Source organism: Somniosus microcephalus, chromosome 3 (assembly GCF_052327205.1).
Source record: "Somniosus microcephalus isolate GS21.2 chromosome 3, FLI_Smic_1.0, whole genome shotgun sequence".
Classification (NCBI taxonomy): domain Eukaryota; kingdom Metazoa; phylum Chordata; class Chondrichthyes; order Squaliformes; family Somniosidae; genus Somniosus; species Somniosus microcephalus.
Genome location: NC_140989.1, coordinates 299,656,996 through 299,682,735, shown reverse-complemented (window position 1 = coordinate 299,682,735; position 25,740 = coordinate 299,656,996). Strand labels below are relative to the sequence as shown.

The 25,740-nt window shown below is 45.0% G+C and overlaps 1 protein-coding gene across 3 annotated transcripts in view; it reads left to right on the top strand.

The window, feature by feature from the left end:
* Positions 1 to 25,740, top strand: part of fggy (FGGY carbohydrate kinase domain containing) — a 420,841-nt gene that overhangs the window by 247,093 nt on the left and 148,008 nt on the right. For all 3 annotated transcript variants that reach the window (XM_085982838.1, XM_085982840.1, XM_085982839.1), the window contains exons 9-11: positions 13,888 to 13,995; positions 16,542 to 16,603; positions 21,958 to 22,105. In XM_085982838.1, coding sequence (XP_085838964.1) covers positions 13,888 to 13,995; positions 16,542 to 16,603; positions 21,958 to 22,105 — 318 coding nt within the window. The remainder of the gene's footprint in view (positions 1 to 13,887; positions 13,996 to 16,541; positions 16,604 to 21,957; positions 22,106 to 25,740) is intronic.

The following is a 25,740-nucleotide window of genomic DNA, read 5'->3' as shown; positions in this document are numbered from 1 at the left end:
GTTGTTCAAGCTGCCATTTCAGAGTTTTGTTAACCATTCAAATCCTTAAAAATCATTGGTTAAGGAGATAGACTATTGGTCTCGTCGGTCACCAAAGTCTCAGATGCCCAGTTAATCTTGCTGCTCTGTTTGCAATTTGGACTTCCAGTAAATTACGGCGCAAAATTAATTGGAGCTGAAGGGTAAGGAGAAAAAATTCAACTCACGCCGCTCATCACAAGCTGCCCCGCTCCAGCAAATCCTGGGCCATTGGTATAAGAGTGGCCAAATACATGTTACTGTAATAATCTGGACCCACACAAGGCAGAACATGAAGGTAAATTACATCTGCATAGAGGGCTTAACATAAGCCTAAACCGACCAGAACAAGGGGTGTGTAGATATCTGTTTTAAAGTTACCAAGTTAAAAAGCAAGAAAAGAAAAAGAATATAAATCAGGTTACATAAACAAACAGTTGAGACCGCTGCTGGTGTCAAGAAAGAGGCTGAGGCTTGGAAACTGAGAGACAATGTACCATGGAAAAGGGGTTTGTGAGAGGTCACAAACTGCAGAATTCCAACACCAAAATGATGTGGCTACATGGATTTAAATCCTGTTTATATCATCAGAACAATTTAGACTTGCAGTATAGCTTTTTTCATTTGGAGGAAAACAAAAGATCACAAGAGTTAAGAATTCTCTGATTTACTTCTGAATCGGTTGTTTTTTTTATGAGTTTCACCCACAGTGAAAATGTGGTTGTTCATTTCTTATGCTGTTATGTCAGTATGCAACTCTGGGTATAATTTACAAGACCTGAACAAATACTATAAAGTCACAGTTATGAAAGTTATGAAAAAAAAACTCCACTTTATAAGAACTGACATAAAGTGAAAGGATGAAACCTAGCCAATTTTAACTGAAAACATTGAACTAGATTTCCAAAATGAAACGTTCAGATAGTGAATTTTTTCTCTCTCTCAGTGCGCTAATTAGCCATAAAGAGCAGAAAGGTCCAATGTTTGATCCCTGGTCTGTGTGGAATTAGCTAATCCGAGTTGGGGTAGTGATAGTGATGCTACACAATTGGTGGAACCATGACAATGGGGGCGGCTCTGTGCGCGCTGCAGTTACTCGGCCTGATCCGCGGGCAGAACGGGGCTCTACAATTGGCTTGTAAAACCTAACGTTGGGATGGGAGGAGCAGCGAGGTCGGGACCCAGGAGTGAGGAGGAGGCCAGGGAGCGAGGACGGGGCCCAGCAGTGTGGTCGAGGCCCAGGAGTGGCGCAGCGTGGACCAGCAGCAGCGGGGTCGGGGCCCAGGGAAGGTGCAGCACGGGCCAACAGAGAGGTCAGGAGGATCACACTGTATCCTATGAAACCCAGGCAGAGAGGACCTGTGGGAAGGTGGGAGGAGGACAGTAGGAGTATGTTTGTGTGTGTGTGCTAAGCCAACGTAGCAGAGCCCGGTCTCCAATCATCTTGGATCCCCTTGCCTTTGGACCAAGACCTTGCTCTGTCAAGCCCGTGTGGTAACTGGTGTGCAACGGCCAGTCCACGATAAAAGAATTCACGCACAGGCATCTTCCACCCTTCAAAATGAAGTTTGGGACCTGGACCGTCAGGACCCTCACGGACAACCCCAACAGCGACAGATCGGAACGCCGTACTGCTATCGATGTCTGGGTGCTCAGACATTTCGACATTGACATCACCACCCTAAGTAAGACCCGGCAGGCAGGGGAAGGCCAGCTCAAGGATCAAGGCGGTGGTTACACCTTCTTCTGGAAAAGCAAACCTGAAGAAAAACGCCGCCTCCATGGGGTAGGCTTCGCCATAAAAAATGAGATAGTTGGACGTCTCAGCGACTCCCCTTGCAGAATAAACGAATGCCTCATGACTCTTCGGCTCACCCTAGCCCGGAACTATTGCACTATGGTCATCAGCGCGTATGCCCCAACACTGGAAGCCACAGACGAGACCAAAGAGGAATTCTACTTGAGCCTCGAACAATCCCTGTCCTGAGTCCCAAGGGGCGACAAGCTGATCCTCCTTGGCGACTTTAACGCCAGAGTTGGAAAGGACACAGACCTCTGGGGAGGTGTGATCGGCAGAGGAGGGGGTAGGGAACACCAACTCCAATGGTATCCTCCTGACAAAATGCTTAGAACATGGCCTTGTCATAACCAACACCTTGTTCCGTCAGAGAGACAAGTACAAGGCTTCATGCCAACACCCTCGCCCCAAGCACTGGCATCTACTGGACTACGCAGCACAGTGGCATAGTGGTTAGCACTGTTGCCCCACAGCGCCAGGGACCCAGGTTCAAATCCGGCCTCGGGTGACTGTGTGGAGTTTGCACATTCTCCCCGTGTTTGCGTGGGTTTTCTCCGGGTGCTCCGGTTTCCTCCCACAGTCCAAAGATGTGCGGGTTAGGTTAATTGGCCATGATAAAAAAATTGGCCATTAGTGTTAGGGGGGATTAAATACGTGGGGTTACGGGGATAGAGCTTGGGTGGGATGGCTGTCGGTGTAGGGACCAGGTGCTAGGGTTTGGATGATCAGCCATGATCTCGTTGAATGGCGGAGCAGGCTCGAAGGGCTGAATGGCCTACTCCTGCTCCTATCTTCTATGTTTCTATGTCATCGTCTGAGCGAGGGACCGCAAGGATGTCCGCATCACCCGCGCCATGACAGGAGCTGACGCTCTGTCATCTCCATCAATGTAGCCCCAAAACAGCGGCTGCAACAGAAACAATGTCGCAGGAAAAATCAATGCTGGAGCACTCAAAAACCCTGCTAAGAAAGCCCTATTCAGCCTGCACCTCACAAACAACCTGACGACTCCCAGTGACTCAGAGACACACAGGCCTGGTCTGCACTCAAGGCCTCCATAATCAGCACCTGTGAAGAGATGCTCGGTCACTCGACTAGGAAACACTAAGACTGGTTTGACGAGAATGACCAGGAGATCCAGGAGCTAATAAGCCGCAAGCGCAAGGCATTCCTGATCTGGAAACAGCAACACAACTCAAGAGCAAGAAAGCAGCTCTACAGACACCTGAAGGCCAAGGTCCAACAAGAAACTCGTGACCTAAAGAACAGATGGTGGGTGGAGAAAGCACAGGAGATCCAGCAGCTAGCCGACAACCACGACGTGCGTCGATTCTTTAGCGCAGTCAAGACCACCTACGGCCCAAGGTCCTACCCCACTGCAGGCCAAGAACGGAGAGATACTCATCAAAGACAGAGAGGCAGTCACTGCCCATTGGAAGGAGCACTTCGAAGACCTCCTTAACCGAGACTCTGTCTTCGACATGCGTGTCCTCAACTCCATCCCGCAACATGCTACCCGCCACCACCTCAGCACAACCCCAGCTCGGCATGAGGTTGTAAAGGCCATCCGACAACTTAAGAACAACAAGGCCTCAGGAGCAGATGGAATCCCAGCCGAGGCACTAAAGCATGGCGGAGAAGCACTATTGGCACGAATGCATGAACTCATTTCTCTTATTATTTGGAAGGAGGAGAACATGCCAGGGGATCTCAGAGATGCCGTAATCACGACCATCTTCAAAAAAGGTGACAAATCTGATTGTGGTAATTATAGAGGAGTTTCCCTGCTGTCTGCCACAGGGAAAGTCATCGCAAGAATCCTCCTCAATCGCCTTCTCCCAGTGACTGAAGAGCTCCTCCTAGAGTCGCAATGCGGATTCCACCTACTAAGGGGCACAATGGACATGATCTTCACCATGGGTCAAATACAAGAGAAATGCAGGGAACAGCACCAACCGCTGTACATGGCCTTCTTCGACACGGTCCACTGTGAGGGATTATGGAGTGTCCTCCTCAAATTCGGCTGCCCCCAAAAGTTTGTCACCATCCTCCGCCTGCTTCACGATGACATGCAAACCGTGATCCTGGCCAACGGATCCACCACAGACTCAATTCACGTATGGACCAGGGTCAAGCAAGGCTGTGTCATCACACCAACACTCTTCTCGATCTTCCTTGCTGCAATGCTCATCTCACCCTCTAAGCTCCCCGCTGGAGTGGAGCTAATCTACAGAACAAACAGGAAACTCTTCAACCTCCGTCGCCTCCAGTCCAGATCCAAGGTCGTTCCATCCTCTGTCATCGAATTACAGTATGCAGACGACGCTTGCGTCTACGCACACTCGGAGGTCGAACTCCAAACCATCATCAACACCTTACCGAAGCGTACGAGAGCATGGGCCTTACACTAAACATCCGTAAGACAAAGGTCCTCTACCAACCTGCCCCCACCACACAGTACTGCCCCCCGATTGTCCAAGGCCTCGTCATGGATTTTGATAATGTGGACCACTTTCCATACCTCGGGAGCCTACTGTCAACAAGGACAGACATTGATGATGAAGTCCAACACCGCCTTCAGTGTGCCAATGTAGTCTTCGGTCGCCTGAGGAAGAGTGTGTTTGAAAACCAGCACCTCAAACCCAGCACCAAGCTCATGGTCTACAGAGCAGTAGTGATTCCTGCCCTCCTGTATGCTTCAGTGACATGGACCATGTACAGCAGGCACCTCAAAGCACTGGAGAGGTACCACCAACACTGTAAGATCCTGCAAATCCATTGGCAGGATAGGCGCACCAATGTCAGTGTTCTCGCTCAGGCCAGCATCCCCAGCATCGAAGCTTTGACCACGCTCGATCAGCTCCGATGGACGGGCCACATTGTCCGCATGCCCGATAGAAGACTCCCAAAACAAGCGCTCTACTCAGAGCTCCAACGCGGCAAGAGAGCCCCAGGTGGACAGAGGAAATGCTTCAAGGACACCCTCAAAGCCTCCTTGAAAAAGTGCAGCATCCCCTCTGACACCTGGGAATCCCTGGCCCAAGGCCGCTCAAAGTGGAGGAGAAGCATCCGGGAAGGCGCCGAACACCGAGTCTCTTCGCCGGGACCAAGCGGAAGCCAAGCGCAAACAGCGGAAGGAGTGCACGTCAACCCAAGCACCCCACCCACCCGCTCCTTCAACCACCGTCTGCCCCACCTGTGACAGAGACTGTAGGTCCCACATTGGACTCATCAGTCACTTGAGAACTCATTTTTAATGTGGAAGCAAATCATCCTCAGTTCCGAGGAACTGCCTAAGAAGAGAAGAAGTGATGCTACAATCAACCTTAATGACACTGAGATAGAGAGCGGCAAAAATCAGCAGGGCTATTAACCAGTGACTCTTGCTGGAAAATAAATGTGTTAATTGAGGAGAGGATTGTTCATTCACTAGGTTGGCAATTTGGGAGAAGTACTGGAGGGCTGCCTGCACTCTACTAACTGTACCTCAGCGTGTAGCAGCACCTTCAGGAAAGGAGGGGAGAACATTGGAAAAAGAAAATAACAAAGTGCCCCATTTAGTTGCCACAATGTGGGTTGAGGTATTTGCAGGCTTGTACTTACCCGATTCAACTGCTATTTACATTTATGTGCACACAAAAAATGAATTGTGCCAACATTTTTGAATATTGTGGTCAGCTGCATGCTTACTCAACTATAGAAGGAGTTAGACTACTGTGGTTTGCTATTTGCGGTTTATAATCCAGAATTACCAAAGTTTTTCCCTTTTAGTTTTGGTAAGAATTTCACTGGAGAGGGTGTTCATTCCAGAAGTGAACCGTAAAAATGAGGTTTAATCAGTTGTGCAGAACCAATCTATTTCAGTCTGATATTGAAGAGAGCAGTTGATGACTAATTTCTGAAATATGTTCAATATTGGTGATAAACTTCACAAACAAAATAGAACTAAATACGAGGCAATCAACTTTTGTGTTCTCTGAAGTTTACAGTGTACTTCTGGAACATAAAATCTGTCTATTACTCCATTTTCCCGAAAATGTATTACTGTACCACTGAAGCTGTGCTGACCTGCTAATCTCTCATTACTTTCCAGGGAACACAGAATTATTTATTTTGCCTGTTTTTATGCTGGTTGCTGTCAAAGCTACTCAATAATCACCTGGCAGGAAGTGCACTTCCGTGGCCTGTGACTGATTTTGTTGAGTTTTCCTCCCTGGAAATGGGGTTGTTCCATGCTGTTCCAATATGCCTCTCCTAGCAGTTTAGCCAACAGTTAATGAAAATCACCAATAAGAAACTGTAGACTTCAACAGCTGAGCCTGGGATTGGAATTCAGGCTCTTTGAATGAGTTGAAGGGGGAGAAATTCGGTTGTTAGCGCCACCGATTAACGCCTAAAGAGGCCGAGAAGTGGGGCGCTAGCCAATTTCCGGGCGGGTGCAAGGCGCCTAGCGCCTCGCCCCATATTGAGCATGTATTTAGCGCCGGCGCTAAATCTTAGCGCCCGCTCATGGGCGCAGGCTGATTATGACGTCATTTGAGTGTGCAACGCCTTTTGGGCGCCCCGGACCAGAAATTCAGTGGCGCCCCCCCTCCGTAGCGCCTGGCGCTAATAGTGACAGCTTACCTGGACCTTACCAAGTCGCTCTCGGGCTGGAGGAGCGTTATTTAAAGGGGACTGGTGTGGTTTAAAAGCGGAAGCCATTTTTGGAGCACAACTTCCTCGAGAGCTACAAAGAGTTGCTGAGCTGCACACTGAGAGCCATTTGACCACTGAGCCAGCGCAGGCAGACGATCTTCAGCCTTCTGACCATCACCTTGCTGTTGGTGAGCCTTGACAATGGGGAACCTTCCTGTGGGCACTTATTATGGGGGCTGCATTGGAGGGGAACGTCCTGCTGCTGAATCATCTGGAAAGGGCACTGAGACGCTGGGAGAGGGGGGCGGGCATGGCCAAACGGAGGAGGGCCAACAGACGTCGTCGCCACAGCAGACCTTACGCTGGCAGGGTTTTCCAACAGCAGTTTTCCTACATGAACATGCCGGAGGAGCAGTGTGTCAGAAGGCTGCGATTTAGAAAGGAGGTGGTGACTGAGCTGTGCCAGCTGCTTCAGCCAGATCTGCAGCCTCAGATAAGGTGCAGGACATCTCTGTCGGTGGCTGAGAAGATGCCTGCTGGCCTGAACTTCTACGCGAGCAGCTCTTCTCAGGCTGCGCGTCAGAGGCTGATCAGAAGTAGCTTCTAGGCCCCTCTCACAGAATGCTTGCTGCCATTCCAAGAACAGGAATGGAACCGGTCTGATACCCCCAAGCCTGTGAAGGGCAAGATGCATGTAAATAGCAGGCATAGCCATTGTAAATGAAGAAAGTGTTTCATTAAACAAAATGTGGTTCCTTCAAACATGAGAAAGCTTTGGCAACAGAAAGCAAAACTAATACACTGACACATAACTGGCTCTCACACCCGGGAGACTGTCCAAAACATAAATCACATTCCGACCATCTTCCTTGGCCTTGATTCCACTGCGCCAACCAAAGCATCCAATGCCCCGTCAGTGAGTCATTCCGCCCTCTGCCTCACCCTTTCCATGTCTTGCTAGGCTGGTGTGCCACAGGTAGGCTCCCACCGCTTTGAAGGCCTACAAGGCAGTGAGTGTCTGGTGATGCCAATTGACCTGCCCGTTTAAGAGCTGGCCGGTGCCACTGTGTCTCAGGGAACGTGATTATTGACAGCACCCTTGCTGCGCCCCGCCGCCGCAAAATTGTGTTGCGCCGCCGGGTTAGCGCCTTAAGAGTAGCGTGCAGCGCCTGATTTAGCACCGCAATCACCTTTAGGGGCGCTGCAACCCAATATCGCGCCAGATGGCGCTAAATCGCAACTGGCGCTAGGCTTTGCGCTTCGCCAGAACTAGTGCCCCAAACGGGGCTATACCCAATTTCTCCCCCGAAGGCTTTTCTAATGTAGCTACCAGGAAGTTGGTTAACAGTAAGCAACATTAGAGAGAAAAATTGTTTATAAAATATTTTAAATGAGTTAGGTCCTATATTGCTTAAGACCATTTTAGCTGAAGAAATGGCTTTAATGTTTCTCTTAGCACAATCCATTTATGTAGCAATTAATTCATCATTTTTTTAAATACTATGAAAAATGTTTGATAGAAGAATCCAAAATGGCTGCTCCAACAGTGTTAGAGAGAACAGATATATTTTTTAACTATTACAGAATGTGAAAAATGTTTTAACGCAAATTGTTTGTGCAGGCTTTGGACATCGATCACTAAATGTTTACTGATTTTAATTACAAATGTTAGTGATTTGGATTATGGTGTGTAGATACTATGGAGGTTAGTTTGGTGAAAGGGTGAAAATACACGCTAAATGGACACACCTATTTGAAAGTATGGTTTTAGCACACAATTTTGGGCCTAATTGCGGATTATCTTAATTTGAACTTGCCTGGAGGTGCCAAAACAGACAACTGCAGGTTTAGCACTCAAGCACGGATTAGACACAATTTTCGTGGAGCAGTATATTTGGGCTCCACGCGCCTACTTCCGGCAGGTTTCAAGATGGCTCAGGGACTGAGTGAGAGGGCACACAGGTTCTCTGACACTGCACTGGAGGTCTTGGTGGAGGAGATCCAGAGGAGGAGGGATGTCCTGTACATGCGGGGAGGGTGAAGAGGGGGCGGGGGTGGTGGGGGGCGAGGAAAGGAGTTACTGCGAGCAGCCAAGGAGCAGCGGACTTCGCCGCAAAAAAATCCAGGTGTCCAAAACATGAAGTGTGATGTCACAGGACAGCAGGTAGGTGATAGGTTGGTGAGTAGCAAGGTTTTTTTTTCTCTCTAACCTAGGACAGTGGTTTAAACTAGGATCGGGAAACTATAACATACAGAATTAAATTTATAGCTTAACTAGTTAAACTAATTAATATAACTACAAATAATCGTTGACTTTAACTAATTAAATAAATAAAATAAGTCTAGACTTATTTGGGAGGAGGCAGCGGACCTGGACGAGACCAGAGCGGGAGCAGAGCGAGAGAGGCAGCAACTCAACAGAGGCAGAATCCGAAAGAGTGACATCAGAGTAGAAAAAGTGACGTCGGCACACTGGAAGGAACTGATTGGTGAGTGGTTTTTTTTAAGTTTTAAGTTAGTTCTTAGTCTATTAAATAGAGGCATGGCAGCTCAGTCCCGTGGAGTGCACATCCTGTGCCATGTGGGAAGTCCTGGACGCTTTGCGTAGCCTGGACGGCCACATGTGCAGGAAGTGCCACCAGCTACATCAGCTCAAGATCTGTGTTTCGGAGCTTGAGCGGCAGCTGGAGTCACTGCGGTGCATCCACGAAGCTGAGCACAACGTGGATAGCACGTTTCTAGAGGTGGCCACCCCGCAGCTTAAGAGTAGGCAGGCAGAGAGGGAATGGGTGACCGCCAGACAGAAGAGAAGGACCAGGCAGGTAGTGCAGGAGTCCCCGGAGTGTCTCTCGCTCTCCAACCAGTATTCTGTTCTGAGTACTGGTGAGGGCGATGGTTCCTCTGGGGAGTGCAGCCAGAGCCAAGTCCACGACACCATAGGTGGTTCAACTGCACAGGGGTTGGTGAGGGGGGGGCGTGGGGAAGGAAAAAGAGTGTAAGAGCAATAGTGGTAGGGGATTCGATAGTTAGGAGAGCAGACAGGCATTTCTGCGGCCGCAGATGTGACTCCAGGATGGTATGTTGCCTCCCTGGTGCCAAGGTCAAGGATGTCACTGAGCGGCTGCAGGACACTCTAGAGGGGGGAGGGTGAACAGCCAGAGGCTGTTGTCCATATTGGTACCAACGGCATAGGCAGAAAAAGGGATGAGGTCTTGCAGGCAGAGTTTAGGGTGCTAGGAGAGATTAAAAAGCAGGAGCTCAAAGGTAGTAATCGCCAGATCACTCCCAGTGCCATGTGCTAGTGAGTACAGGAATAGGAGGATAGATGAATGTGTGGTTGGAGAAATGGTGCTGGAGGGAGGGCTTTAGATTCCTGAGGCATTGGGTCCATTTCTGGGGAAGGTGGGAGCTGTACAAGCCGGATGGGTTACACCTCAACAGAGCCAGGACCAATATTCTCATGGGGAGGTTTGCTAGTGCTGTTGGGGAGGGTTTAACTAGCTTGGCAGGGGGATGGGCACCAGCATATAGGAGTAGAAAAGAGGAATAAGGTGCTTAAAAGAGTGAGTGTGTTGGATAGTACTAGAGAAGAAAGTAGTACTGGAGGCGGAAGTAGTACAATATTAGATAGGAGCAGACTGAAAGACTACGAAAAATTCAAAAATGGGTTTAGAATGCATGTACATAAACGCACAAAGTGGTGAATAAGGTTGGTGAGCTACAAGCACAATTAGCCGTGTGGCAATATGATGTTATGGCAATAACGGAAACGTGGCTTAAAAACGGTGAGGACTGGGCACTTAATATTCAAGGATAGAAGGTGTTCAGAAAAGATAGGGAAAGAAAAAAGGGAGGTGGGGTGGCAGTGCTGATTAAGGAAGACATTCTGGTGTTGGAAAGGGAGGATGTTCTTAAGGGGACAAGGACAGAATCCATTTAGTTAGAGTTGAGGAGCAAAAAGGGTATGCGCTATTGGGGGTATTTTACAGGCCTCCAAATAGTGAGAGGGAGGTAGAGGAGCAAATCTGCAGGGAAACCACAGAGATATGCAAGAGCTATAGAGTGGTGACATTGGGGAACTTTAATTACCCAAATATCGATTGGGATAATGCTATGGTAAATGGAAAGGAGACGGTGGAATTTCTGAAATGTGTTCAGGAGAATTTCCTTGACCAGTATGTTCTTGGCCCAACTAGAAGGAGGCATTGCTGGATCTGGTGCTGGGGAATGAGGTGGGCCAGGTTATCAAGTGTCTGTGGAAGAACACTTGTGTAGGAGTGATCATCGTATCATAAGATTTAGATTAGCAATGGAGAGGAGCAAGGAACAATCTAGAGTGGAACTTCTAAACTGGAATAGGGCTAACTTCAATGGGATGCGAAAGGATCTAGCCAGGGTAAAATGGAACCAAAGACTGACAGGAAAATCTGTAATGGAACAATGGGTGATCTTTAAGGAGGAGATCTTCCAAGTACCGACTAGGTACATTCCAACAAGAGAGAAGGGTAAGCGAACCAAAGCAAGGGCTCCTTGGATGACGAGGGAGAACCAGACCAAATACAGTAAGTTGAGAGGGGAAGTGAAGATGAAAATAAGATTGGCAAAGAGAGAATACGAGAGTAGAATGGCAGTTAACATAAAAGGGAACCCAAAAATCTTCTACTGGCATGTAAACAGTAAGCGGGTAGTAAGAGGCGGGGTGTAAGGACAATCCTAGTAACTGCAGGCCAGTCAGTTTAACATCAGTGGTGGGTAAAGTTTTAGAAACAATAATCAAGGAAAATATTAACGGGCACTTGGGAGAGGTTTAAACTAATTAAGGAGAGCCAACACAGATTTGTAAAAGGGAGATCATGTTTGACTAATCTAATTGAATTTTTTGATGAAGTAACAGAGAGGGTTGATGAAAGGAATGCAATGGATGTTGTCTACATGGATTTTTGGAAGGCGTTTGACAAAGTACTACATAGAAGGTTGGTTAACAAAAATGAGGCTCATGGAATAGGTGGGTCAGTGGCAGCTTGGATAAGGAATTGGCTTAAGGACAGAAAACAGCGAGTTGTGGTAAATGGCTGTTTTTCAGACTGGAGGATGGTAGACAATGGTGTTCCCCAGGGTCAGTGCTGGGGCCACTTAAATAAATGACTTGGATATTGGAATACAGGAATAGAATTTCTAAATTTGCTGATGACAACAAACTTGGGGGGGTGGCAGACAGTGAGGATGATACCAATCGACTGCAACAGGACATAGAAAGGCTAGCAGAATGGTCAGACAAGTGGCAGATGGAATTTAATACAGAGAGTGTGAGGTGATGCATTTTGGCAGAAGGAACAGGGAGAGGCAATATACACTTAATGGCACAGTTCTAAAGAGTGTGCAGGGACAGAGGGACTTGGGAGTTAATGTGCATAGGTCCCTGAAGGTGGCAGGACATATTGAGAGAGTGGTTAGCAAAGCATACGGGATCTTGGGCTTCATAAATAGAGGTATTGAGTACAAAAGTAGAGAAATTATGCTGAACCTTTATAAAGCGCTGGTTAGGCCACAACTGGAGTATTGTGTCCAGTTCTGGTCACTAAACTTTAGGAAGGATGTGAAGGCCCTTGAGAGGGTGCAGAGGAGATTTACCAGAATAGTTCTGGGGATGGGGGATCTTAGCTACAAGGACAGGTTGGAGAAGCTGGATTTGTTTTCATTACAGCAAAGGAGGTTGAGGGGTGATTTGATAGAGGTGTACAAGATTATGACAGGTTTGGATAGGCTAGACGGGGAAAGGCTGTTCCCACTAGTTGATGGTACAAGGACTAGGGGACAAAGATTTGAGGTTTTGGGCAAGAGATACAGGGAGATGTGAGGAAAATCTTTTTTACGCAGTGAGTGGTGACGACCTGGAATTCACTGCCGACGGAAGTGGTGGAAGCAGAGACGCTCAATGTTTTCAAGGGGAGACTGGATAGGCACTTGAGGGAAATAAACTTGCAGAGCTACGGGATAGAGCGGGGGAATGGGACTGACTGGATTGCTCTACAGAGAGCCGGCATGGACTCGATGGGTCGAATGGCCTCCTTTTGTGCCGCATAACTCTATGATATGATTAGAGGGATGCCTACATGGGACAGTAAACTGAAACAATCAGGAATGGACCGAATCATTACTTGAACTAAAGTTTCAATGAAACAGAGAACCGTGATGGAGATCGCATCGAGTGGCTGAGAGGGAGACAAACTCTGGCTAACTTTATTCTACTTCTTATTGGGTATGACTTTACAAAAAAAATTGACCACTAAGGCAACCTCTATATCATGGCTTGTGTGCAATAAGGGTTGACCAAAATATTAGTAATAATGTTATCATTTACATGGTGTATCATCGTGCTGAACTGTCTCAAAGTGGTTTACAAATAATGAACTACTTGTGAAATATTGTCATGTAGGGAAAAGCAGCAGTTATTCAGCACGAACAATGAGCTACAAACAACAATGAGATGAATGACCAGTTAATCTGATTTTTATTCCATTGTTTAAGGGAGGAATGTTGTCCACCTTGTTCTTCTTTAAGCAGTGGTATGAAGAACTCCCAGCTCTGCTTTGAGTGTTTTGGGGTCTTCAGGGCTGGCCTTAGGGAAAATGGTGCCTTGGGCGAACTTGTATTTTGTTGCCCTTTCTTTGAGTTTAAGTATGTAGTAGTATTAACGAAAGTTTCAGAAATAAAGCTGTAATCTCAAACTTTTTTATAATTTAAATAATAAACGAAAGAAGTCATAAAAAATTATATCTAAGTGAAAAATAAACTAAACATTAAATTAAACACTAAACTAATAAATAACAATAACAAATAAAAAACTTTGTTCACCAAGATATTTTGAGCCACATCATTCTCAATAGACAGGCTGGCCAGCAAAGATAGCCTGTTGTCTCCCATGGTCGACCACAAATATGTTTTTATGAGGTTCAGCTTCGAGAAGCTCCGTTCGCTACTTGCCACTGATATGGGCATAGTTAACAGGATCCTGAGCGCTATCCACGTGTTTGGGAACTTGGGGTTAAGATTGAGTTTAAAGTTGCACTTGCATTATTGTTTGTGTACCGTTTAGTGAGACCATAGGGAGACAAAAGACATTGGGTAATAGTTTTCTACCCAAAACATTTGGCACCAAGTAATCATATTGTTAATCGGGGTATTCCTTTGGAGGCAACTTTTCTCAAGTTCTAATTAAATTCCAGCTTATTTAAGTGACAACTAATGGCATCCTCAATATGTCAAATTAGATGTTTATATTTCCTGCCTCAATTAACAGCCTTAAATCTGACTTTGCTCTTAGAAACAACAGATTCCACCACATGAGGTTAGATCTCATAATGTGGCCCCAACAACTGATACCCTATCCTTGATAAGCTAATTTATTTTTCATTGTTTATTTGTATCCCTAGATCAGTAAGAATCCCATATTTGTGCCTGGTGTTTGGGGACCTTATTACTCTGCTATGGTACCTGATTTATGGCTAAATGAAGGTGGACAGAGTGCTACAGGGAAACTGGTAAGAAAGATCCAAATACTGTCGTCCCTGAGCCTGGTGAGAAGGAGTCAAAATTTTTTGGGGGGAATTTACTGAGGTTGATTTATGTTGTGTTTTTATTGTGGAGTAGACTACACTGGAAGCTACATTGCAGGGTAGAATTCAGAGCACAGGTCACAACACTGAAATATTTGTACACACTCGGGTTTGAGCACGGCTTTTTTTTTAAACCACTTAGGTTTTTCATTACTTTTTACTTCAATGATACTTTTGGAAGAAAACAATGCAGAGTATGACAGAATACCAGAAGCACAAGGTAGCGAACACAGCAATATTCTCATATTGATAGTACACTGTGGAAAATTGAATCTTTCAATCTTCTGGAACTTTTTTTAAAACAGGATGCAAAAACACTGCCACAGTTTTAAAGACAGTACTGCTCTTGTCCATCTACATACACTTAATTTGATAAAAGCTCCAAACTAAACCAGTACAACACTATGGCCGTAATTTTAAATCAGGAGGCAGGTTGGGAGCGGTGGGGGGTTGCGGGGGCTAGGAAGTGGTCGGGAAATCGGAAGCCTCGTTGGGGGAGGGTGGGGGGGGAAATCGTAGGCCTCGTGGGGGTCTCCGATCGCAGGGGGTGGGTTAGGCAGAGCTGCTGGATCCAGGAGGTAAGTGTAAAGGCACTTGCCTCCTGGATCCAGCAGTTCTTGCCTTCCATTAGCTGTCGGGTTTCCGCGAGGCCTGTGAAACTGGACCAGCCACTATTAAATTTGAAATGCTGGTTAAATCTGTAGCACGCCAGCCTCATTATAATATTTAAATGAATGACCCGCCTCCTGGGAGCAGGTTGTCTGCCCGCCTCCTGGGAGCAGGTTGTCTGCCCGCCCCCTGTCCCGCCTCTGTTAAAACCGGAAGTGGGTGGGTTGGAGGCGGGCTCTGGTCGAGATTCAGTTTATTAACACTTTAACTTCCCACCCGACCCCAACCCACCTGTTTTTTGGGGTTAAAATTCCCCCCCCCCCTGCTGTTTCCATATCACAGCTTTCCTGTTTGTCTACTGTGTAACATTGTAATTGCATTGCAAAACTTGCCCACCATTACACACGCATAACAGTTGGTTGGAAACACTTGAACTCATATTTTGAAGCAATTGTATGAAATGTTTGCCAAACACAGCAGCTTATACGTACTTTATGCCAATTGGAATTTAAAAAGCGCTAAAGAAAATCTTGCATTTGTATGGCACTTAATGAATTACTTTGAAATTTTACTATTTAATCACTCCACCACTGGCGGCTGTGCATTTAGCTGCCTAGGCCCCAAGCTCTGGAATTCCCTCCCAAAATCTCTCCGCCTCTCTCCTCCTTTAAGATACTCATTAAAACCTTATGTGGCTCGGTGTCAAATTTTGTTTGCTAATGCTCTTTGAAGCACCTTAGGATATTTTACTATGTTAAAGGCGCAATATAAATGCAAGTTGTTGTCATTATTTAAACAAATGTGGCAGCCATTTTAGCACACAATAAGGCCCCACAAACTGCAAATGAGATAAATAACCAAACAAACTGTTTTGGTAGTATTGGTTAAGGGAGAAATGTTGGTTAGGATAATTCTCTGAATTTCAAATAATGCCATGGGATCTTTTAAATTCCACCTGAATAGATGGACAGAATTTTGGTTTAATGTCTCATCCAAAAGACAGCAACTTGGACTATCCAGCATCGTTCAATATTGCACTAAAGCGTCACCCTAGATTATATGCTTAAGTCCTGGAATGGGGCTTCAATTCACAACCTTCTGATTTAGAAGCAAGAGTACTACCAAAGAGTCAAATAGACACTTATGTTGGTTGATGAAACAATATTGGCAGGTCATTGGGAGAACTCCCTGCTCTTATTCCATCTGAATCAGCAAATAAGACCACAAGTACTACATGAGAATGTCAGCCTAAATTACATACTCAAGACATGGATAAAGGCTCGAACCACAATCTTTTGACAGACCCAAAGCAAAAGTGCTACCAACTGAGCACTGGTTTTACTAGACTGGAACTATATTACTTATCAATTCTGAAACAATATGAATCATTATGGTCACTACTGAAACAAAAAGAACATGAAGATAGACTATTATAGCAATGTAAATCCTTCAAAATTCACACTCAGAATATTCATTTCACTCCACACACCCCTCGTTATTACTCATGTTGAAAATAACCATTATTTTCAGTTTCAAACCTGGTTTAATTTTTTTTGGAAGTTGTTAAAAGGTCCTAAGTTTCAACCATCCAACATTGGGAAAGATTTGGCTTTGTGCTATGTGTAAAAAAATTATAAACCCATTCTTTATAACCAAGTTTTAGACATTGTTACACATAGCACACAGAAGAATTCTCCCTCTGCCGGCCAGTCTCGATTTCCGGTCCCACCCAATAATTTTACACTGAAACAATAATAGTAGGAAGATTGACATTTTAAAATTGCGTTCAAATATTTGAACTTTACAGATCTCACTTATTCTGAAGACTAACAGCTTTGGTACAATGTGTTTCTTTGTTTTAGATAGACCACGTCGTTAAAGGCCATGCTGCATACCCAGAGCTAGAGTCCAATGCCAAAGCTAGGTCTGTCTGTTTCTTATAGCCTGGAGGCGATTCTTAATCAGTGCTTACCTTGCCTCTTTTTAAAGATTATCAGAATGAATGATAATTTGATTTGGGTGAATGGAAGCTTTTCTGCTTTGCTGGAAAGTGCACATTATTGGAACGTATTGGACTATTCTTCGGAGTAGCATTTTCTTTATGCAAAAGTATTTGCTGTGCACAGGCAGAAAATATATTTCCTTAAGCAAATGATCTGCTTAGCAATTAAAATTTTGTATCAGTACCTCAAGTTATTCTTCTGAAGTTGGGATAATATCTGTATTTATTTTCTGAAATGTATTGTGTAAAAACCTACCCACAACTATGGTTATCACACATTATAAAATCCAGTGCCGTTCCATTAGAAGAAATAAATTCATTACCAGCACATCTCACGAGGCCTGGAAATTACTGTTGGCAATATTAGTGAACAAATACTTAATGTGTTCATATGACATTTCTGTGTGTCCAGTGAAATGTCATATAAACATGTTAAGTATTTGTTCACTAATATTGCCAACAGTAATTTCTAGGCTTATATTTCTACACATTAAGAGTGGCTTGAAAAACATATTAAAGGACCAATTTTCTGAATATGTGCTCCCAGCACAGATGGCCCCATGGAAAGAGGGCATATCAGGAAATGTTGGGCCTGTTACCCACTTTTTTTCTAGGCATTAATTTTAATATTGTTCAATATGCACTCCCAGTGGGTGAGGCTTTCTGTCAGGAGCACAATTTTCTACAATGGACTCTTAAGTGTCTAATGGGGTGAGATCATGCTGTGCAAAATTAACACAAATATGTTCCGACCTACATCATTGACTCTTCCGACGCCCACTTTAACAGTTTCCAGTTTCCTGGCCCTAACTGTCTCCTTCTCACCATGGACATCCAGAACATCAACACCACCATCCCTCACCAGCATGGCCTGCGCTTCTTCCTTGAACCTGAGCTCCAACCAGTCCCCATCCACCACCACCCTCCTCCGCTTGGCTGAACTTGTTCTTACATTGAACTTCTCCTTTGACTCTTCTCACTGCCTCCAAATAAAAGATGTCGCTATGGGAACCTTAATGGGTCTTGGCTATGCCTGCCTTTTCGTGGGATACGTGGAACATGCTTTGTTCCAGTTCTACTCAGCTCCCCTCCCTCACTTCTTTTTACATTACATTGATGACTGTATTGGTGCCGCTTCTGCTCTCACCCCAAACTGGAAATTTTCATCAACTTTGCTTCCAATTTCCACCCTTCCTTTGCCTTCACATGGCCCATCTCCGACTCTTCCTTTCCCTTCCTCGAGGTCTCGCTCTCCATTTCTGGGGATAGACTATTGACCAATATCCAATATCCACTATAAGCCCACTGACTCCCACAGCTATCTTGATTACACTTCCTCCCACCCTGCTTCTGTTCTTCCTTTTTCTTCAACCGAGGATTCCCCTCCACTATGGTTGACAGGGCCCTCGACCATGCCCATCCCATTTCCTGCACTTCTGCCCTCACCCCTTCCCCTCCCTCCCAGAACTACGATAGAGTATCCCTTGTCCTCGCCTTCCACTCCACCAGCCTCCACATTCAATGGATCATCCTCTGCCATCTCCATGTGATGCCACAACCAAACGGATCTTTCCCTCCCCTCTCAGCATTCCGAAGGGACTGTTCCCTCTGCGACACCCTGATCCACTCTTCCATCATCCCCAACACCAACAGCTGCTCATCTTTCAAATTAGGCACTTTACAACCGTACGGATTCAACATCGATTTCAACAATTTCAGATCATAACCACTGCTCCCATTTTTTCAGACAGCAGGTGTTGGTAATGATTCTGCTGCTGCCATTTATACTCCTCTAGACCCATTTTTGTTTCTTTACTTGTCCCATTACCATCCCCTTTTGCCATTTAACCTCTCCTGCCTTCCACCCTATCACAGACCTTCCCTTTAGTTCTTTCCTCCCCACCCCCCTTTCCCTGGCTCTGCACTTGTTTAAAATCTGTTACATCTCTAACTTTTTCCAGTTCTGATGAAAGGTCATCGACCTGAAACATTGGGGGGAATTTTAACCTAAAAAATAACAGGTGGGTTGGGGTCGGGTGGGAAGTTAGAGTATTAAAAATCTGAATCCCGACCAGAACCCGCCTCCAATCCGCCCACTTCAGTTTTAACGGAGGCAGGACAGGGGGCGGGCAGCCAACATGCTCCAAGGAGGCGGATAGCCCATTTAAATATTATAATGAGGCTGGAAGCCTCTGATTTAACCTCCATTTAGAATTTAACTTTAGCTGGTCAGGTTTTGCAGGCCTCGTGAAACCTGCCAGCTAAAGTAAGGCGAGGACTGTTGGATCCAGGAGGTGAAAGCCTTTACACTTATCTCCTGGATTCTGTGTCCTTACCTAATCCACTGGCCCCTGATCTGCTCCTCCAGCCCCCGATCTGGTGCTTTGGCCCCCAATCGTTGTTGACCACCCACCTACGCCCCCCACCCCTCTCCTCCGGCCCTTGCCCACTCCTCTGGCCGCCGATTGTTTCCACAACCCCCACCCCTCCCCCGCCCCCATGCTGCTCCCGGTCCCCGATCATTCCTGACCCTCCCCCCACCCCGTGCTTCTCGATCCCTCCCTCCCTCCTCTCTGCAGCCTAGTGTCACAGATCTACCCGCCCACAGCCAGCCAGCGCCTCCATCTGGTTGGCTGCGGGTGGGAAACAGAAGTTTCCCCATGCACATTAGGCCCTGCCGTTAAATTCGGTAGGACCTGCGGGAAACCCGTTCTCCAGGGTTTCTCGACCGCTTCTGAGCGCCCCCTCCCCTGACTCCCAACCCGCCTCCCCATTAAAATTCAGGCCATTAACTCTGTTTCTCTCTTCACAGATACTGCCTGACCTGCTGAGTTTTCCAACATTTTCTGTTTATACTACATACTATGTTCAGATGGAATTCCTCTGTCTACTATTTTAACAATGGTAGAACCCCATTTAGAATATCGAATTTAATACATCCACTAAAATAAGTCAGAAATATTTCACATGAACATATTAATATCATGTTTATGTTATATCATGTTTATATATTAATATTGCACAGCAAAATTTTACCCCAGAAGTAATGCGAGGAGCATTATTAGTAAAATATGGTTGTTTTGAAAGTGCAAAATGCAAGGGGGGATAATCACAATGAAGTAGCATGGCTGGCAATGAACTTCATAAACTGTGAAAGCCATATCCATGAATAGGTTGTGAAGTCCATTAATCATAATTCATCATGTATATGTACTATATTTATACATACACATTCCTACTCTTTCAGTATATTTCCATTCTCCACATGCCTAGGCCTGTGAAAAGTACATTTCCCAAATTCCAGCCACTGTTCTAAGCTGTGAATTTAACTTCATTATTGTTAAGCTGTCAGAACAACATTTGTTTATTACCCAAAACACCTATTAGTGCCATTAAACTTATCTCCGTGGCTAGGATTACAAGTATGAAAAAATTGGGAAAAAAATGACTTGGATAGTTTTACTTTCCAAATGTAGCCATATAAAAAAGGATTCACCCCTGTTCCTCAATTGGACTGTTCAAATTCTACACTATTACAGGTAAGGCAGAGAAAACGGCCACAAAAAAATCCTTGCTTTCTGACTGAGAATCCACAGCAGCTGAAATCATATAAGACTATTCAAATATATATTGCATATACATGTTATTGGAATTAAATGTGCCATTGATAGAAAGGTTAAAGCCTTTACCCATGTAAGTACGGCATAATAATGATATCAGCGCAAAAGATCAAGGAAATTGGCACATAAGTGACTTACGCCGTTGTTTATGTTAGGCCTGAGTTTCCTCGATCTACGCCAATGCTGCAAAACATCCGCCAAAACCTTCTGCCGCTCATGAACAAATGCATTTTGATGGCATCAGAATGAGTTACATTAAAAATTGAAACGCTTCCACAATTGCATTTTCACTAATATGCTGTGCTTAATGTACATAAATGATGGTTTGATGGCTGTGACTTTTAATTTTCATGCATAAAGAGGGACTTAAATGAAGAATATGGCGTTAAGTTCCATGCGTTCCTCGATTGTTTATATTGATTTCTACATTCTGATGGATGCTAATGCAGTTGGCAGGAAGTTTTGGCACGAGTCCCTTTTGGCAAAATCGGCATAGAAACCAGTGTAACTTTTGCTGTGACTTGCCAGTTCTGCCGCTTTAGGAAATTCCAGGCCTTTTGAATGGAAAAAATATGCAGCTGCTTGAATGTCATAAGCTACCTTCGTCAGCATGTGGCAAAAACAACAGGGCCTTTAACAGTGTTGTGAATACAGACACAAATTGAAAAGTGGATTGATATTAGTCCTAATCTGGAGCTGTGAGGTCTCTGAAGTAATATCAGTTGAGTAAATTGAACCTTCTGAATATCAGACTTCTTTATTGCAGCTTTGAAAATGCAGGTAACCATTTTCTCTCATGCAAACAGATTTCTGTTTTTTTTAATATACATTTTGTTAACTAGAATTTTAAAATGTGTAGATCTGCAACAGTGTCCACATTTGCAAAACTCTTTCAATATAAAATTTTAAATTATTGTCTCGAGATAAACCTTCCCAAGGCACGGTCTTGCACACTGGTTGACTATCAGTTTGCTAATCTGATCCACATTGTTGGACTCGTTTGCCCTCAATCTACACTGCATACCACAAAATCAAGGGATTTTTAGTATCTTTGGGTGAAACGGTTCATATCGACAGTATAAATTGTAGAAATAAAATGGATTAGATTTACAATCTGTGTCCTGTTTCTCCCTGGGTGTATAAAATGCACACCCAATCAAACCTGCCTAAGCTGTATACATTGGTGAGGTTGGATCTTTGTTTTGAAAATGGGACATTTATGGAACAAATTAACTTCCATCAACATTGGGAAAGGAATGAATCCACTGACAGGAATGATCATTTTGAGGATGGATTCCTAATTGCTGCAGGCAGCCTTTGTCTTGAGCGGTTGTCACCTTAAAGGCTATAGTTTGGAATACATGTGAACAGTAACATAAAATGAATGGCAGGGTAGAAGTTTCACAAAGTATAAATCTTACTCTTGTGCATATTTGCATACACTTACATCCCTTGACTGTGCCCCAATGATTTAGAAGAAAAAAGTAGGGCCTGTAAAAAAATGTTATGCAAAGCACAAGCTCAGTCTTCAAATATTTCATATAATTTTATTCCCAAAATGACAGCACCTAAATGACCATTTTTATTCTTGGCTTATAACTGAGGAATGTTTTACTTACAAAACGGTTGATTTCAGAATGTTTTCTTTTCTTTCAGTGGGAAAAATGTCTACATGTACTTAAACAGTCACCTGGAGTCTATTAAAAAGAGTTCTGCTGTGGGCATGCTAACTGTTGATTTACATGTTTGGCCTGATTTCCATGGTAACAGATCTCCCATAGCAGATCCTACCCTAAAGGGCATGGTAGGTACATTTCAGTTTTACAGAGAAACCTTTTACAGCTTTCATTTGGAACAATGACGAAATGAAAAAAATGCATATCATTCGTTTTTAACTGCCAATTTGATTGATTTTGTTGAAATAATTTCTTCATGTCAGTGTATGCTGACATATTTCACTTTAAGAGCCCCTTTTCCCCATTTATTTGGCTTAAGGTTGCTGTCTGTTTCACTATTGAAAACATTTGTTTTTTGCTGGTCCAAAAAGTTTGACCTTTTTTTTAAATGTAGTTTGCGTTCTGAAGCAGCAAACTGAGGCAGGAATTGTTTCTTTCGGTATGACACGGTCTTCCTTGATACTGTTAGAAATGTAAATTTTCAGAGAACACTGGAGCGTCAGAGGATGTGATTAGATTTTTTTCCTATTGGTTTTTAAGGCCTTATTTCTCCAGTTTTTCTGTTGCACCCTCTCTTACGTGCTTGACCTAGTGAGAAAGTCGAGGCTGCCCATGTTTGTCCCCCATATTGTATCAGTCTCTCAACAGGAAGCACATTTACAGCAGCACAAGATAATGGCCTGGAATTTACAGTCCTGATGACGGCGAACTGGCATTTCGCCTTGAAACGGACCGCAACTTCAGGATTTAGCGCTTGCGCAGCCTAATGCGGAAATCCTGAAGTTGTGGTCTGTCATTCACTGCTCGTCCACAGGCTGTGCTGTGCACCCCGCCGCCCCCCCCCCCCCACAGAGCCAGCGATCAGTGTAATCTCTCAAAACATAGAAACTGACAAAAACTTGGCTCTTTTGCAGTAATTACGCTGTTTAATACCCCTGTTATAAATCTCATCATCAAGAAACTACTTATGAAATAACGCTGGACGGCCAGCTGGTGGCGCTGTCCAAGGAGTATAAATACTCGGGCGTGGGCCCCAGCTTCCCAGGGACATTTTGTAAGACAAGGAGCTAGTGAAATACAACTAGACTTCCATGTTCTGAAACAAGTTGATTAAAGCCTTGCTTTATGCTCAAACCAAGTGTGTAGTGAGTTTTATTACGTCAATTTAATCAACTTGATATTGAATCCACGCTTTGGGTGATTTTGGGAACAGCCAGCTACGACTTGAACCGTAGAAGGGAACTCAGACAAATAATTGATCCATCATGGAGAAACTACTCAGCCCTGCCCATCTCGACCTGGACCCAAATTCACTTACAGCTGCTAAGGTATGGAAACACTGGTATCGTACTTTCAGCAACTTCCTCAGGGTGTGTGGTGAAAATGTTCCTGATAAATTAGAGATACTTGCGAATTATGTATTCCCTCATGTGTTTGATTATATTGAAGACTGTGTAGACTATGACGCCGCTATCCAAATACTACAGCAGCTATATGTCAAGTCCCCAAATGAAATTTTTGCTCGGCATCTGCTGGCCACAACTCGACAACAACTCGGGGAATCACTTGACGAATTCCTTCAGAAACTTTGCAGGCTCAGCAAGGATTGTAATCTTAAAGCTGTTACAGCTGAGCAGTACCAGGAGGAGTTAATTCGTGATTCCTTTATTAATGGGATTGCGTCTCCCTTCATACGTCAGCGTCTGTTGGAGAATAAAACCCTCAAGTTACAGGCTGCCTATGACCAGGCATGTTCTCTGGACTTAGCAAAGAGGAATGCAGACACCTATCTTTCACCACGTGCACGGGCTGCTGCTATCACTTTTAGTGACTCCTTTGATAGGCCTTGGACGGAAGCCCTCACGGATGATGACTCCAACCTGGCTGATGGCAACCCTACCCTAGAAACCTACACTGATGACGACCCCGCCCTAGCGGCATCTTGGCAATCTGGAAGGAAGTGTTTCTTCTGTGGAGGTGCATTCCATTATAGGAAATTTTGTCCTGCTCGTAATGCAACCTGCAATCATTGCAGCAAGAAAGGTCACTTTTCTAAGGTATACCGGTCGAGAGCTCCTGTTAGTTTTGCAGCTACTATCTATAAAACTGCTCCTCCCCCAAGAGCCACTACTAAGGCTACAGCTGCAATCTATAAAACTGCTCCTCCCCCAGGAACCACTACTAAGGTTACAGCTGTCAAGGGTAAAACTGCCCCTCCTCCCATCACAGCTGTTTTTCCCCAAAGTCTGTCCCATGCAGCCACGAAGGTTTCGGTAAATGGACACATTTTGAGTGCACTAATTGACTCATGCAGCTCTGACAGCTTCATTAGTGAGCAGGCTGTCAGTAAGTTAAAACTGCGTATTTACCCCTCGGACAGGGAAATTGCAATGGCTCTGACGACACTGACCACCAATTCTTCCAGCTTTTGTCTTGTCGACCTTATCCTCCATGGCCGCACTTATTTCTCCACCCGGCTCGGGGTGCTCAAGAACCTATACAGTGATGTGCTCCTGGGACAGGATTTCCAGAAACAACACAAAAGACTCACTTTCGAGTTTGGAGGGTCAAAGCCAGAACTTACTATTTCCAAAGTACCGTTTTGTGCGCTTTCGGCGGCTTCACTCGACCAGCCCTCCTTGTTTGCCAATCTTTCCCCCCGATGTAAGCCTATAGTCACTAAATCACGACGTTTCAGCCAAGATGATCGAGCCTTTATCGAGGCGGAAATCTCTCACCTTCTAGCTGACGGTATCATTGAGCCATGTTCATCTTCCTGGCGGGCTCAAGTCATCATTGTTAAAAATCCTCTGAAGCAACACAAGAAACGTCTTTGCATCGATTACTCGCAAACTATTAACCAGTATACCGACCTGGATGCCTACCCACTACCACACATCGATGACATGGTCAATAACCTTGCCAACTACAAGGTATTTTCAACTTTTGATTTAAAGAGCGCATATCATCAAGTACCGTTAAAGGACTCTGACAAAAAGTATACAGCCTTTGAGGCCAATGGTCGGCTTTACCAGTTTTGTCGCCTTCCATTTGGGGTCACCAATGGGGTGGCCGTCTTTCAACGGGCAATGGATAGCCTAGTCAAACAGGAGAACTTAACGGACACTTTTCCATATCTGGATAATATCACCATTGCTGGTCATGACCAGAAGGAGCATGATGCCAACCTCCAGAAATTTTTTGACGTTTTCCGTCGTCGTAACTTAACCTTAAATGAGTCCAAATCTGTGAAATCAGTACCATCAGTCAACATCCTTGGCTACTGGGTGGGCAACGGTATCATCAAACCGGATCCGGAGCGACTTTGTCCTTTTCAGGAGCTCCCTCCTCCTACGAATCTCGGCTCTCTTCGTCGGGCACTCGGCATGTTCGCCTATTATGCGAAGTGGATACCCCACTTCTCCGACAAGATCCAGCCCCTGCTTCGCGCTAAGTCATTTCCATTAGAGGCTACGGCTATTTCAGCTTTCAACCTCCTCAAGCGACAACTGGAAAAAGCCATGCTTCGTTCCATTGATGAAAATCTTCCTTTCGTGGTCGAGTGCAATGCATCGGATGTGGCGATCTCTGCTACCTTGAATCAAGGTGGTCGACCCGTTGCATTTCTGTCCAGAACTTTGCAGGGTAGCGAGCTCCATTATCCTCCTGTCGAGAAGGAGGCTGTGGTAAACCACTGTTATTGTTACACTGTTGTTATCACCTACACAAGGTTACCTCTTGCCTCGCACACTGTTATACCTAG